Here is a 16,817-nt window from a genome sequence, read left to right as displayed (position 1 = left end):
TTCATTAACAGTGAGACATAAATTACAATGGTTTTATTCTCAATTGAATTCCTATACATCAACAATACCTTAAGTTCCTTATAAAGCCTTTAAAAACTTATCTTTGAATAAGTTTTAAAGCTGGACCAAGTAAGGCTGCCACACAATACTTTTCATTAAATCTTTCTGGGTCTTAATGTGAGAACAGGGAACCACTGCACATTTTTATCAAGTTGAAGATAAATACCAGCTGATCTGACATCAGTAGTGATAACAACATGTTAGTTTCTTTAAAGAGACAAAAGTGACATTTGGCATTAAAATGATGACTGTATTATCTGATATGATGATGCAAAGATAACAGAGTTCTTGACAGGACAGGCTGGGGAGCCCCGAGCTACTGAAGCATTTCTTTACAAATACTCAGTTTCCCTTACTTCTCCCCAAAACCAAAATCTCTCTAGCTTGTTCAATGTCAATTACCAACTGACAAACTAGAATAATTGTATGACACACAAAAGAAATGAACTAAAGCTCGAGTAAATATTTTATTTTTTTTCTATGCTAATGATTGAGTGGATACAAAATGGGGCTTTTATTAGTGACCTATTTATATACAATAGTAAGCAGCAGCGGACAGGCCCTGACCATACGCTGCGTAATTCACAGCATTTCACAGGGAAGGCTCTGGCTCACTCACAGCGAACACTGTTGTGAATAACAGAAAAACAATGTTGACATTATAAGCCAGAAGATAAATGTGGTTTCTAGAACAGATGGAAGTTAGCACTGGTGATTTTGAATACTGGCAAAAACCACAATGTCCGCGACACGCCCTTTGTCCTTTTGCTGGGCGCAACTTTAAACTGCCCCCCGAGACTGGGAAGGCAGCTCCGTGTGCCTGTGAGTGAGCCTGGTGGTTCCCTCGGAGCTTGCGGCTCGGACAGCTGGCTCGGTCCCACTCAGGTTGGTAAGCGCGGGAACTTCCGTGGGGCGACAAAACTTGGTTTCCTTGTGGAGGACGGCTCTGGAGAGAAAGGCCATTGCTAGAGCTGATGACGGGCATGAGCAGAGAGTGGGGGTGTCCAAGAAGGGGATGGTTCAGAAGGGGATGGTTCTTAGGAACAGAAGTGCTGAGTATATTAGGATCGAATATTGAATCTGGGAGGGGTTTAGGCCTCAGGAAAAAGGGATCTTTATAGAGAAACAAGAAAGGGATTCATGAAACCATTTTAGAGTGTTCCAGTTGGGTAAAAAAATGCTCACAGAAGTTTACAAGTGGGTCAGGACATTCACGGGGAACACAGGGGTGCACTGACAGAAGGCCAGATGCCCTCGGTGGTATGGGGCCTGCACCTCTGTGCCCCCTCCCCGCTGTGCAATATGGGCCACACGTCATATGTGGTCAACTGTTTATTTCTTAGCATTAGGGACTCCCAGGCTATATGTACATCTTATAAGAAATTGAAACACTATAGATGTAACAAAAATAACTTAAAAAACTTTCTTCAGGGAACTACAGGATTTCTCTCCAGGAAATGTGAGAACTAAGGGTTACAGTGCATCTTGGCAGCAGGACCTGCTGGCCTGTGAACAGGGTGTGGAAGAAGCTCCTTTTCTCTCCTGGGGGGGGGCACAATTTGGCTCAAAGGAATGGTGTGTTAAGAGCAGGTTAATCTCAGTGATAATTTAAAATAGCAGCTCTGCCGGGCTCCGCGTCGCAGCGCTCACGGAAGCTGCCAGGGAGTCCTCACGGCGACTCCTGCAGGTAAGCACTGCTGCCCTTGTTCTTGGTCTCTCTCCCTCTGTCTTCCCCCTCTCTCAGGGCAGGCATATTTGATCGAGTTTAATACCTATTCACTAACCCACATCCTGTCAAACCTCCCCTCCCTCCCTCCTGGCCTGTCATCGGCGGTGGGGCTGGCGTGGAGCTCATCGTCCATCCTCTTGTTTGATTTGCACAGCAAACCCATGGTGAGGACCGCAGGGTGGTCGGCTCCCTTTCAGAGGCAGGGCTGGAGAAGAGTCTTCATATCTAGATGAAAGAATCGAGGCTGGTGGGCTCACCACAGGACCCCCAGTGGCACAGCCGGTGCGCAGCAGGTCAGGGTTTAACTTGAGGTCAGCTGGAGTCTCTGGTCTTCCCTCCCTCCTATACTCTGCTTGAGTGTGGCAATGGCCTTGCAGGCAAGCAAGCTAAGCTGCCGAGGGTGGCAAGCTTGAAGAAGTGCTCAGCGTCAGGTTCATGCAAGTGCCAATCCTATATCTGGGCAGCCCCGGGTGGAGGGTGCCTCCTACCATTTTGTAACCTATGTGCCTCACTTGCTTTAGCCTCGTCCTGACCCTGCCCTGGTGGGGAGATGGCCTGGGATAGTGGTCCCGCCATGGCGTGAGCACTTGCACAGATCTGAGAGGGAAAAGCTACAAACCATTTATGTGATTTCTTTTTTTATTTAGAACATGGTGGTGTTGGTAAGTTAGCAGTTATCAGTCTCAAAAATCAGAAAGCGAGAATTAACTTCTTTTGTTGCTCAGGAAATGGACCTCTCTTAGGAAATAGAGACACCAACTCTATCAAGTAGTGTTGTAATGTGTAACTGAAATTGCTACCTTTTTTGAAGATTTTCCTTTCTTGATCAAGGTTTAATTAATGAGTTTGCCTCTTGCTGAAAAGGAACGGTCACAAAGTATAGACAGCACAAAGGGTACACAGATCTGCCGAGACACTAGAGAGTAGACTTCAGTTAATCATTTTAAATGTCATATTTTTTATAAGTCAAAAGAACAGTTTTTTTTTTTTAAAGTAGGCTTCATACCCAGTGTAGAGCCCAACACGGGGCTTGAACTCACAACCCAGAGATGAGACCTGAGCTGAGATCAAGAGTCGGATGCTTAATGGACTGAGCCACCCGGGCAGCCCTAGTTTTATAAATGTAGTTTCTCTTTCTTTATAGCTTACCTTGTCACCAGAACATACCTATGAGCTCCTTGTTGCGAACATCTAGCGCCATATTCCTCAAGGCAGTTGCCACCGAAGAAACAACTCTATCATTGTCCATTCTGAGCAGTTCTACAAGGATGGGGAGCCCTTTTTCTTTGCGGACAGCTGCCCGGATGTATGCTGCAAACTAGTGAGTAAAAACAAGCCATAGAGTAGTGTAAAACAGAGTTCAACTCTCAAATGCTACTGTCACCTAAAAAAGATGTTTCCAAAAGATAAACTAATAGATTAAATGTTTTCTTTTCAATTGGAGATTAAATCTGTGGTGTCAGTAAAGAAAAAGAAAAACAACAACTATAGTTAGGGATAAAGACAGGCTAGGATGACTGATTTAAAAAGAAATCTTAAAGCCTGGAAATCTCAAACCACCATCTGCCATACATTTTTTGCAGAAAAGAGAAGGCAGTGATTGCTTTCTACCTCAGATACATATACATGATTAAGGAAGGATCTTGGGTCTTCTCTGTACTTGGCCCCATGCCAGGTCCAGAGGCTATAAATAGGATCGCAGAGACAGTAACTGATCAGTGCACATTATAGAAAAACCGGTCTCCATCAATACATTCTTTTCCTATACTCTCTGCACCAATATTTAGAGTTCAGTAACCTTTCAAAGAGATTGACTGAAAAAAAGCCCTTGCCTCAGAAGAAAAAGAATTCTCCAGAAACACCGAGCATCGTAATTCATACAGACTAGTGAAAAAGTATATTTGCGTGCAGAGTGCTTTCTTATGCAAGATTAGTTAGCTGCTGCTGCTTTTTTAAATTCATAGTCAAGAAATTCTTTTGTGACTATGAGGCAAGTCTGTTCAGCGAGTCAGCGTGTGTACCATTTGAATTGGAAATGAACGCCAGCTAAGTCATCAGGGAAATAACCAAAAAAAGGTAGCATTTGAAAATTGGGTCTTTCATCTTGTTTTGAGTTTTTATTGACATTTTTTACCAATGCAAATTGTTTTTCAAAATTTAGGATAATTGAAAAATGTTGCTCATAAAACATCTAATACTTTCCTGCTGTGGTCAAGGCATGAGGACAAAGATCTGCCAGCCTTTTGTGTTACTTTGAACATTAAAATATATGATTGACCACTGGGTTCCTTGCATACCAACAGAATAGATTACTTTAATAATACAAGGAAGAGGAAAAGATGCATTTCAAAGGTCCTAGTAACATTCTTCCTAAACAAATACTCCTATTTTTCTAAATCAAATGAAATCTATGGGTAGGGGAGGGGAAGGAAATGGAATACATGACTTGCTGTAGACTAAAGCACTTTCTCAACTTCTCTCTGAAATCTTCAAGGACAGAGTCGACACTTGTCTCACCTGGAGACCACCTGGCTCAGCCCAGCCCAGAGCATTTCCCTTCTGGGGCACTATAGTCATCGCTACTCCCAAAATAGCTTGACTTGAAAACATCTGTGGTGATGATTATCTTGTTTTCTTAATGAGGATCTAATATTTTGATTTTAGATACTTTTGAAATTATTTTAATACAGTATTTATATTTTAAATGAGCCTGCCATCTAACTTTCATTCACTAAATGACTCGAGAAGTGTAATTAAACACAACTCATATCACATCTATTTCAATTATTGTCTTTTTTATTATCATCGAATGTGTCTCTCGGGTCATGAGAAACTGGATGTGAACATTGAGTCATCAACATAAATATATTTATGACTACTTATGTGCCGCACAGTCGTAGGTCCTTCATGTTATTGTCTAAGTTAGCTCTCACAACCACCTCGTGAGGTAGGTATTACCTCCATTTTACAGATGCAGAAACAGGATGGAAAGATCCAAGCCCCCTAGCTAATAAATGTAAGGGCCAGGATTTGAAACCAAGGGGTCTGACTCCAGAGACAGCCCTTAGATACCAAGCTATTAGAACGTTAATTAAAAACAATAATAACAAACTAACCATGCTGGCTTAGCACTAGGCCATAAACATTTGTATACATTCATTATAGCAGTTGACTGCATGAAACAAACCACACCTAGCCTTACCAATGCTTTTCTCTTTCATGGATAATACAGTGGCCACAAGGTTCCCATTTTGGGAGGTGATGGTGGAGGAAGCAGCCAAAAACAAGCATTATAATAACTCTACTAAAATACACTTGTCAGACAACTCAAAGACAACCTATGGAATGGGAGAAGATATTTGCAAATGACGTATCTGATGAAGGGTCAATATCCAAAATCTAGAAAGAATTTATTAAACTCAATACCCAAAAAACAAATAATCAAGTTAAGAATGGACAGCAGATATGAATAGACTTTTTCCAACAAAGATATACAAATGGCCAAGAGACACATGGTTAAGATGCTCGACTTCACTCATCATCAGGGAAATACAAATCAAAACTATGATGAGATACCACCTCACACCTGTCAAAATGGCTAAAATTAACAACACAGAAAACAACAGGGGTTGGTGAGGATGCCGAGAAAGGGGAACCCTCTTCTCTTACACTGTTGGTGGTAATGTAAGCTGGTGCAGCCACTTTTCATGTGTATGTGGAATTTAGGAAACAAAACAGATGAACATAAGGGGAAGGAAGGAAAAAAAAAAAAAAGGGAGGCAAACCATAAGAGAGTCCTAACTATAGAAAACAGACTGAGGGTTGCTGGAGGGGAGGTGGGCGGGGGAAGGGCTAAGTGGGTGATGGGCATTGAGGGCACTTGTGATGAGCACTGGGTGTTGAGTGAGTGATCAATCACTAAATTCCACTCCTGAAACCAATATTACACTATATATAAACTAACTAGAATTTAAATGAAAAACTTGAAACAAAAAAAATACACTGGTCAGGAGATTTTTAGAGTTTGAAAATATTTCAGAAAAGGATTGTCTGGGAACTTGGTAGATGATGTTTTAAAAAGTCCTGAGACCCTCTTACAGTTGTAACGGTAAGAAACCACTTTGAATTTTCATAAAGAAGCCACACAGCTTTGAGGAGAAGGGGTAACTTTTGCTATACGTATGTTCTGGAAGAGTCTGAGACAGGAACAGTGGTCCCTCTGCCCTGCAAGTGCTGCCCTAGCTCAGCGCTAATTCAGGCCCCTGGCACGTTCAGCACAGAATCCCAGCCTCTACTTTCTCCTTCTTTGAGTTTGTCTTCTGTACTGCGGCTAAGGGGACCCAACAGTATCCACATCTGTGTCGCCTGTCCGCTTCAACCCTTGTAGTGGCCCTTCTGGTGCAGGTCATGTGGCCATCATCCTTGGCCATCAGGCCTGTCTACACCGCCTGGGTCCCACCTGGGCCACGTGTGAGCTGCCTGTGATGCCCCAGCAAGCATCCTGTAGTCTCTGCCACACTGTCCTTTCCTCACCTCAAGGTCTTTCTCCTCTTGTCCCTTTCTCTGGATCACTCCCTCTGTAGCACCAACCTCAGACTCTGCGGGCTTACTTCCGCTCATTTTGAAATACTCCATTTGGGCAGCACCATTCTTCCCAGAATCCTTCCCTACTTCTTGGCTCTCCTCTTTGCCTTTTTCTCACCTGCCAGGCTGGGTTAGATGTCTTTTTAAGACCCCACAGTACACAGATCCTGTGGAGTCTACACTGTACTGACTTGATCTGTACATTTTCTTTCTAGCCTCCAGTTTCTACAGGGAGGGCTGTGTCACATTCATCTTTGGATCCCCAGAGCCAACTGCTGTCAATCCCCCCCCCCAGGTCTGTCCTAACGGCTGTGTCCCTTTCACCGTCATTGTTGGTCTGGGCTGGCCGCACAGATGGAAAGAAGTGTGGGGTCCCGGAGGACATCATACCTTCCAGTTCCCAGCAGAGAGGTTCTGGAGAGATCCAGCAGAGCCTTCCAAGGTGGCTGGGTTGGAACTTTCTGCTAGAAGAGTCAGATACGGTTTTACCACTGATGGATGCCACAGCATCTCAACCCCCTTGGGGGACTTTGACAGTCCTGGGATAGGACCAACTCCATCCCACTGCAAGACAAAGAGCACACGTGAAATGGAAGCAAATGAACACACTACACTCTCCAATACTTGAAAACATTCCTCTCTGCTGGATTCAGCTACAGTGAGGTAGAAAAACTGTATAATGAGAAATTTTCTTTTCTTGCCAAATATGTGATTTCTTATTCCCAGAAAAATGAAACCTCAGAGTTTCATGTCAAATAAAATGCTAACTTGATCCTCCTGGGGTGTTTTCTTTTTCTTTTTCTTTTTCTTCCCCCAGCAGCTTGGCTCTGAGTCCTTGCTGGGCGACTCTTTTCCTAGCAAGTCGTCCAGCTCGCTCAGCCCCAGCAGTCGGGCCTGTGGGACCTCCAGTTCCAGCCGGTAGGACAGGTTCCTCAGGGTGCACACGCAGTTCTCCACAGTCTGAAAACCAACACAGCGTATAATTAAAACCATTGAGGCACATTACTGCAAAATGCTTCTGTACCGAGCAGCCGTGATCTTAAGTAAATGCAGAATATGAGAGAACTTTTTTTTTTTTTAAACTTATAGGAACCTGAAACAATCTAAGGAGAGGATCACGATTCTAGAATTTCTGTGGGATACCCAAATGACAGAGCACAGAGCCATCCCTGTAAGTACATTTGTGGATCTCATGTCATGCTGATTAAAACGTGCCAGGCTCTGGAAGGGGAGATGCCGAGAGATCCTGCCTCAGGATTGCTGCAGCAGCAGACACACCCAGTTGCCGCACCCTCACTCCTCCTTGCCACCGGAAGTCCTCATGTGACAAGAGGTGTGACTAGCCCCATCTCTGGGGAAGCCCCTCCCCCGGCCCCATCCTTGGCCTCTCCAGCCATCTCCAAACCCTCCCCTCCCTCTGGAAAGCTCCACAATCTCCTTCTCTGTTGACATTTTGCCTCCCGTACATTTTGCTTCCTGTACCTCCTTTTGCCTCTTAAAGACTGAGTCACACCTCTGACTGGGCGGCCGTCACTTCAGTGAGAGCGCCCAAAACCAAGCTCCGCTCTTTCCTAGGAAGCTCTCCTTCCAACCTGCTTACTTCTCTCAACTTTATCTACAGATCTTTTGGTTCAACGAAGTTCAAACAAAAACCTGGCCATCGCTTTGAACTCTTCCCCTCCCTTCTCCCCGAGCCCACCACTCATCATCCTTTTCTGCCGCAGACCTCTGTTCATGGAAAGACTAACCAGCAGGGCAACAGAGGGAGGGGTCAAAGGGCAAGGCAGGGGCTGTAGAGGAGGGCATCGGAGCGGGTGCGGGGTGGAGGCTGTGGCCTGCATTGGGGCTAGAAAGGCAGAGCAGTCGGTGGGTCACAGGGCCTCGACCAGGAAGGTTTATTCACTACGCAAATACAGATGGATCAGATTCGAGCCACAGAGGACACAACTGGAGGAAGCAGAGCAGGGGCAACCACAGTGACCGTTAGCCCAAGAGAACCACGAAGGAAGTCGACACCCTGCCACCCTGTGCTAAGTCCTTGGCTACATGGAGTCACTCAGTTTTCCTGGTTTTAAGGCTATTTTCTTAAATTGTCATGTCGCTGTTAATTTGTAACTTTTAGAGAGACTCCCCTTAATCTGGAGTATAGCGTGATGAGTAGGAAAGGCTCAAGAATTCCAGAAAGAATGAATGGCATGCAAAGAGCAGCGTCAGGCAGCCGCTGTCACCTGCCGTCGTGGCCCTCGCACGGCCAGCCAGCACTGACCTTGCTGTCGTAATCGGATGTGTTCACGCACGTGTGGATCACGTAGAGCAGCGAGTCCACCAGCCCCTCGCAGGAGCGCATCTGCTTCCTGGCTTCCTCCCCTGCGGAGCTGAGGTTCCTGCATGGGCAGAGACATATAGGAGCTGCTGAGCTCACTCCTTAGCCACAGAGCCTGACCTTACATCTGAGAGGTCGGACGACAGTGGCCATGCAGGTCCCAGGAGAGGAGATAGTTTAACATCACGAGAACTCACAATAACTAGCTCCCCATTATCTACCCAAATAGAAGGGAGCAGGGCCTCTGAACTCTGAAGCCCTAAAACTATGGCACACTTTTCTAACCTCCTAAAAATTGTTTTGGGGTCTATCCTCAGTTTCCTTATATGCAAAAAGGGGAGAATACTGATCACCTCAGAGGGTCATGCTGAGGAAGAGATGCTCCATAAAAAGCATTCGGAAAAGTGCCTGCAACGCCTGTTAGCCAGGGTGGTTATTTCTAGACATGCTCTACTTCCCTGGTTGGGCCACCAGTCTGGCAGCCCCCCGCACCTATTACAATGTTTTGCCTAGAGTAGGTAGGTGGTCATATATGCTTCCTGAATGAACAGGAGAAATGTCATTTCTTGTAGAACTATTCAAGTTAAATATGGACATTTCTTATGCTATGATTTTTCTCATTTTTTTCAAATATAAAAAAACCCTGAAGATTGTCTTAGGTCTCATCCATATTGAAACTTTATATAAATATATATATATTTTTAAAGATTTTATTTTAAAAAAAATCTCTACACCCAATGTTAACTCCCAACCCCGAGATCCAGAGTTGCCGGCTGTATCGACTTAAGCCAGCCAGGTGCCACCATATTGAAACTTTTGATATCAGTTTGTCTTCATGAATTGATAACCAAATTTTGAAGATCTACTTTATGTCTTGTTAACAAGGGTTCTAAGCAAATTCTGAGATTTTCCAAACACAAGCCAAATAAGGGGGAATTTTGAATGATTTTTCTTTTCATCTTTTTTTCTGGGGCCAGAGAAACAATGTCACCCATGGTCCCTCCCTCCTCTGCTCTTATCTTGAGTTCACTTCTCAGCAGCAGCCCTCAACAGGTGCTGTCTTCCATTCCTTCATAAGACCCTGGGACCCTTCGCTCCTTTGCTTTTCCTCCCATCTTGCTGCCCTTCCTCAGTTGTTTCTGCTGGTGGGTCCCTCTGGAGTGCCCAGGACTACTTTGGTCTCTTCTTGTTTTTATCTTTACATGGGTAGTCTCCTTCTGCTCCTTGGCTTTAATACAACCCATGGGCCCATGCAGGACTCCCAAAGGTCTGTCTTTAGGCTGACCCCTCTAAAACTCAGGTTCCTTTATCCAACTGCTTTCCTGGTGTTACCACATGGATGGCTAATTAGACATCTCAAAATGACGTGATCAAAACTCTCAACTGCTCATGCCTCCATCCTTTCTTCTTCCTGTGCTCCCAATTGATTCAGCCAAAGATTTAGGTATTAGCTCCCCCTCCACAAAAATACTCAGTATCTCCTACCTTGTTCCAGCACCTGGTCTAGGCCACATGGTCTGCCTGGATCACTCCAACAGCCTCGGCCTCCCAGCTCTACTGCTGCCCTTGTTTGGTCTTCACACTGAAGCCAGGAGCCAGTCCTACTACTCCCATGATTAAAGCCCTCTGAAAGGCACTTGGGATAAACTGTAAACTCCTTCCCCTAACTTTAAAAATCCTACGTAATCTGGTACCACTCTGTGCCTTGCCCATTAAGCTCTAGCCATAAGCCCATTTTTTGCCCGGAGCCATTATACTACTTGTTCCCTTTGCTAAGAACATGCCTCCTCCTGACTCCTACCTCACCCTCATATAAGCAGCTCCTGGTGGTATTTCAGATCTGGACTTCAATTTCACCTCTTATGAGGGGCCACCTGACTATCAAAATCATCTCCTAGGAACTCTCACATCACTGTGGCACCTACTGTTATTCTCTTCTTTGTTTTCCTCAATAGAATATCGTTCTGTCTGAGCAGGGGCCTGTCTTGTTCATCACGGATTTCACACAGAGGGCATGCGCCAAGAACATTTAGCCCTGAACCACTGGGGGAGCCGGGCTGGTGTGTCCTGTCTCTGGGAAGCCTGGCAGGCTAGCTCCCTAGAACCAGGCACTGAGAAAGGATGAGATGCTCCTTCCACAGTAGGTGCTATAATCTGCCCTCTGATGCACATATCTGAGTTAGGGAGCTGGCCTGTTTCCCAGGATCCTGATTGTCATCCACCCATAGCAAAGGGCCGACACTCACTTGTCACAATAGTGCTGCTTCAGAGCAGCAGCCCAGGCTCCCTCCATATCTTTCAAGCTGTTACTGAGATGCTTGGATGGACACTTAAATGTCAGATCGCGTCGCTGTGTGTCAGACACTACCCTAAGCACTTTATATGAGCTGATTCTTCGTAAGTGTGAGACAGTAAAGATGTAAAGATGTGGAGACTGAGGCTCAGAGTGGGACAGGAAGCCAGGCTGCCTCTCAGCGTCACCACACCATTCTGCCCCAAGGCTTCTGCCTCAAGTTACCAGAGCACTGTATGCTTGGGACACTGGGTAGAAACTGTGCTGATGAGTATTAATGGCAAATAATAAGCACTACTGTCCACACTTGAAGGAGCCTTTATGAATTTCACATGCTCAAATAGTATTTGAGTTTATCTTCATTTATTTATAAAACTCAAACCCAATGATTGCTTAAGCCATACACCTTTTTTACCTTTTAAAAGCAAGAAAGTTTTAACCATCACATTTTGAATTTAAACAAAAACCAGGCTCACAAACACATTAGCAGTCAGGATGTGATGAACCCAGAAAATTGCTGTTAAAGTAGAAAACACTGGAATTTTGGCAGTAATTTCAGACTGAAAGGGCCCTTTTTACTAATCCACAGAAGAGTCATTTATCAGATAATGTCTTTCAGGCCACTAGCCTGTGCTCATGGTGTTTTCCTCACAGGATAAGAGTCCAGTGGCCTAAATTTTGAAACAAACTTGGAAATGTAGGTAAATGTTTATAAAATGAAGTAAATCCTTCTAAAATCAACTTACCCATGACACATGTTATTTGATCAAAGTATTAATTGGAAAGAAGAAATAAAGAATTTACCTCAGGCAACCTGTCGTATTACGTAGAACGAGTGATGTCTGAAATTTAATTTTATGATCATCATCAAAAGAAGAGTTATTCCATCCAGAATGAGGAACGATCACAGTGTTTGTTAAGGTTGAGAGAGCATCTCGAATGATTGTCATCTTTACAGCATCACATGAAGATAAATTCCAAAGAACTCCTAAAAAATGAGATTAAAAAAATCAAATTATCAATTAACGATCCTGCAGGTTTAGTAATACAACAAACCTATCAGCCCTAATTGATGTGAACTCAGTCTGTTCCAAATCTAATCTATGGCCTGAATTTACAACCAGGCAGGGGATGGACTTCTAATAAACGTTGAGTGAACATATGTGAGCTTCTGGCAGTGTATTACAAAGCTGTAACAGTCCTTCTCCTAAGTTTTAGAGCCTATCCATCTATCAGACAAGATGACTGCAGCTCTGCAAAGCAAATTAGAACTACTCTCTGAGGGGAAGGGGCACAATCCAATCAACGGTCATAAATATAACGCATCTCTGATTGTTGTAAAGATGTCATTCATTCCTTCATCCCTTACATTCAATGTTCTGTGTGACAAACCACTTTTAGAATTTAGTACTTGGAAGACATTTCTCTTTCTCAAAAGGCTGACATGTTTCTTTTTATTATGCTTCCTTTTTCTACTTTTGCCACTGGGAAGCTCACGCTTAAATATGCTTGCAGTAAAATACATAGAGGGTGGTTACACGTGCTTCGTCTCCCTCATTTAGGTAAGGTTGAAAGATTTTTGTTTTCAGGCGATGAGCTTTATTTCCATGTGCGGGTCACTGCCATTCCTTTCTGGATAGAGACGAGACTCTCAGCACACTAAGCCTCGCATCGGGCCGAGGCCAGCAGACCTCAAGCGTCCTTACCAGAGTGCTATTTAAATTGTCAGCATATTAGAGCGCCTTCAATTCTGTGTCAACTACGAGGAGGGTTACATTATTGTTATAGCACACAGATTTTCGAAGATTTATTCTTTTAGAAATTAGAGCAAATTCAAGATTATACCTATTCTCTGTCCTTTTCACATCAACGCATTTTCCCAAGTTAGAGAAAAGTGGGGCGAAGAGAGGCGGCGCAGCTGGCGCCGAGGTCCGGGGTCCCTCCGAGCCCTGCGCTCCTGACGGATTCTTGAGACGCTCAGAAGCCTGGACGGTGCTTTTAGAATTATCAACATACAAGAACGCTTGAGGCCGTGTGGAGGGGAGGGGGTTGGCAAGGTCTGGCCACTTCCAGGGGGGTGGGTCAAGCCCCGAACATGACTGATCAAGAGTATGGGGGGAAGTACTGCTCCAGGGCAAGGCAACCCAGCCTCTGCTCAGCCTTCTCCTGGACAAACTGCAGGGCCCTCGACAGAGGAGGGAGGGGGGAGAGGGCCGATAGGAGCCTTTCCCTCCTTCTCCAGGAAGGAGAAGTACAAGCATAGGGCCGGACCAACGGCAGCAACCCCCCCACCCCCCCCACTGCTCTGGCCAGCCCGGAGAGGGCCAGCGCTTCCCCGCGCTGCACAGGGAGTGGCTGCTGGTGGCAGCTGATGCTTGGGTCCGCTCCTCTCTCACTCGCCTTTGACTTTTGGACCTGGCTTACCCTTGTTTCCCAAGGACTTTCGCTCTTTCTCGGCTTCTACCCTTTGGGGTGGGTTAGCTCACCATAACCGAAGGATCTCAGCCTCAGCAGTGCTTCATCTAGTTAGACCCCAAATGGGAGGGAGGTTGAGACAGTTTGGGATCAGGAAACGTAAAGACCCTGATTTGTCTCTGAAAGCCTGTTCTATCTACCATTACAGACCTTTGCTTATATGATTATCATGTGGCAAACAACAGATGTCTTCTAGTCAAGAGGGCGGCATACCCTGGGGGTGCTTATGAAAGGAACTTCAATTCCTCAGGTGGAGCTATTTCTCCATGGATTCTGACAGAATTGGCCATAAGTTTCTATATAAAATGGTTTTCATCCAAGGAGATTTTAATCTAGGGAGGTTGTGCTCCCTGTTTTTTGGAAGTTTCGCTGGACTCTCTCAAGAGCAGCCACGGGAGGTGCGGAGGGAGGACTGGCAGCAGGTTGCCAGATCCCCACACCAATTCACCCAGAGTGGCTCCATACTTACCTGTTCTCAATACTGGGCTGTACTGTGTGTTTCTGTTTGAAAAAAAGTTTCCTGTCTAAAAGACATCTGAAAAGCATTGTTTTAGGGGAAAGATATCAGAGGACTGATGACCATGGGAGGGGCCCAGGAGCTAAGGATGAAAAGTCCCTGGAGGTCTGTCCTGATCCAAAGACAGGGGAAGGGAGAGAAGATGGAAGAAAGAGTAGGTTGAGGCATAAAACTGTGGCTGATAAAGGCTGCCACGAATGGGGCTTGAATATTTCTTGCTAATGAGGACAGACTCGACCTAGGGTATTCTGGGGCCTGTTGGGACCTGTGCCAGCCACAGGACAGCATGTAGCCCAGATGCTGTTGGTGGGCAGGGTCATCTCCTAACTTCCTTGACAATTTTGTGACATGTTTTCAAAATCCTCACTCCACAGAATTCAACACATGGGGAAGGGCTGCATTTTCTAAAACGCTAGGCTGTACTTCACAGAATAAATGTATTCTTGTAAAGTTAACTTTAAGGCAAGGCTTTTGGAAAGGAAAGCCTATTACATTATAGGCTATAGGTATAAAATCAGATCCACAGCTACAGAAATGAGACAGCGTGAGTCACAGACTTCAGGTGAAAACATAACTAAGGACAGGGGTGGTTTTTTGCCACGATGGATCTAGGAATTGATGCCTAGAAGGTCTCTGATCATTGGCAGAAAATCTTGTTTTTTATGGTTCCTGCCTCCACTCCTGGCTCCTGTAGGACCTACTTCTGTGAAGAGGAGATTTTCCAGATTTGCAGATTTCCCCAATTTTCTGTGCAGGTACCAGAATTTTGTCCTGCCCTTTCTTTCATCAGGCATCTAGAATGACCAGTGGAGTTATATGCCATTCTGTAGTTTACTTTTAGCCCTTATCTACATGGGACTGAACAGTCATAAATCAATATAAACTATGGTAACATGATCATTTATTATGATTTTACTCTGTGCCAGGCATTGTGGGCTTTACACAGAGTCAGGCTGCACAAAATGAATTCTATATGTTGATTTTTTAAAGGATGAGTGTTTGTATTTCTTAATTTAATTTTAATATCATTAGGCAAGTATAATGAGGAACAAATACTCTATCATGATCCATTCTCTTACATGTCTTGTTACACATATGCAGAGCACATAATAGGTGCTCAAAAATATTTGTTGATGGATCCAATTTAATAGCACATATTTATTTTTGGATTTCCTTTCTGCCAGACTTAGCTCATAATTATTACCTGCTTTTCTTAAGCTGAGTATTCAGGAGTGTCTTTAAGGTTTATAACTATGGGGAGAGGTCAGAACAATGTCCTGGATCTTTAAAGGAAATTTGCCAGCATAGTTTTGCTTGCCTTTCATTATGAAGACTAAAAGAGATGGTTATTGAAACCATCATCTTAGCTCTGAGGATAGGAGAATCACATTTCTGTTATATGTCTAGAACCAGAAGTTAAGAGTTATAGCAGTGTGCTAGAATCCTAACCCCTAAAAACCGCAAAATGGAAAAGATCAGTGTCGCCCAATTAAAAAATGTTAAATTGTTTGAAAATATGTAACCCTTTAATAGACAAGGTGACTGTGTTATCTTTTGGTCAGTTGAGATGGCTTTTTGATCATAAAATCACAGGCTTTCTGTGAACGTTTCTCAAAAAATGTTCAAAATTATTCTTGACCAGAAAAAAAGAAAAGATACTATTTTTGCTAAGTCTGTTGCATTCAGGAGACCCATACCAAGGCAGCTTTATCATCTTGCACTGAGTTATGTTATGCCTCTAATCCTGCACTTTACCACGTAACACAAAGAGCTATAGCACTGGGTGTGGATTTAAACTAGCCACTTCAAATCTCAAAGCAAGTCTCAAGACATTAATATTTTTTCCCCCTATCTTCTATTTCGAAAATAAGGTTATGGAAAGCCTAAACAACCAGTTCTGATAAACCAATATTGGATGAAGAAGGTTCAGTTGAACTTAAAAGCCTTAGCTGTGGAATGATTAATTTGGCTTATCTATTCAAAGTAAAAAGCACCATTCTTAAGACCAGTTAATAATACCTATGTATACTCCACCTCACTAAAGTAGTAATAAAACAATGTTCTCTCCACTTAGTCTGTCTAGGCCTTCATTTAATGGGTCCAGGAAGAATGTTGCTAGAGCAGTAAGTAATGAATAGTAAATACACCAACTCCCAGATGTAGCAAGACCGCAGAGAAAATAGAGAGCCATAGGATTAGCATCCTCATCAACATGATAAACCTCCAGCTTCTACGTCCTCATGCAAAGTTTGCTTCAAAAATATTTAGTGGCGTACTCCATTATCCCCTGGTTTCTAAAGAGAAAGTTAAAAATGAATCATAATTTGGTTTAGGAAGCCTACATATTTTATTTAACTTAAAGTAATTAGCTATTTGTTGTGAGGACTAAGAATATACACATACAAACTAATTTAGAAAATATTAGAGAATTTCATGCATATTATTGTAGAAAAAGCTGCTTCTTCTCTACTGCAGAAAAAAGTGCACACATTTTTCAGTAGCCAATAATTGCAATGAAATACTCCCATGAAAGATGAAAGTTCATTTTCCCCCCAAAGAATGAGTAAAGTAATTACAATACTCTTTCACATAAATCCTACACTGCAGAATTTTGAAAGAGCTCATATTTAAAAGTAGCTTTATAAAGCTGTTTTCACAACCAATTGATAATTTTATAGTCAAATCAGAAACTGATTTTACTGATTAGTTAAAATAATGGCACTATCTGAAAAATGTGTTTCTTAATGGAAAAAACCAACAAAACATTTGGAAAATGTTACTTCTCTGCTAGCATAAATATGTAACAGCTTACACAATTGTTTTTCTTTGTGATATG

The 16,817-nt window shown here is 43.6% G+C and overlaps 1 protein-coding gene across 12 annotated transcripts in view; it reads right to left on the bottom strand.

Moving 5' to 3' along the window:
- The window catches only part of PKP4 (plakophilin 4), a 232,853-nt gene that overhangs the window by 12,081 nt on the left and 203,955 nt on the right, over positions 1-16,817 (bottom strand). For 11 of the 12 annotated variants that reach the window (XM_049106375.1, XM_049106382.1, XM_049106379.1 and 8 more), the window contains 5 exons: positions 11,794-11,977; positions 8,640-8,757; positions 7,142-7,333; positions 6,764-6,937; positions 2,957-3,107 (listed from right to left, as the gene is read on the bottom strand). In XM_049106375.1, coding sequence (XP_048962332.1) covers positions 2,957-3,107; positions 6,764-6,937; positions 7,142-7,333; positions 8,640-8,757; positions 11,794-11,977 — 819 coding nt within the window. Of the gene's footprint in view, positions 1-22; positions 2,015-2,589; positions 3,108-6,763; positions 6,938-7,141; positions 7,334-8,639; positions 8,758-11,793; positions 11,978-16,817 lie in introns of those variants that run through there. The other variant, XR_007408776.1, reaches the window with a different exon arrangement.

This window comes from Canis lupus, chromosome 36, assembly GCF_003254725.2.
Source record: "Canis lupus dingo isolate Sandy chromosome 36, ASM325472v2, whole genome shotgun sequence".
Lineage (NCBI taxonomy): Eukaryota > Metazoa > Chordata > Mammalia > Carnivora > Canidae > Canis > Canis lupus.
This window is presented reverse-complemented; position numbering and strand designations above follow the sequence as displayed.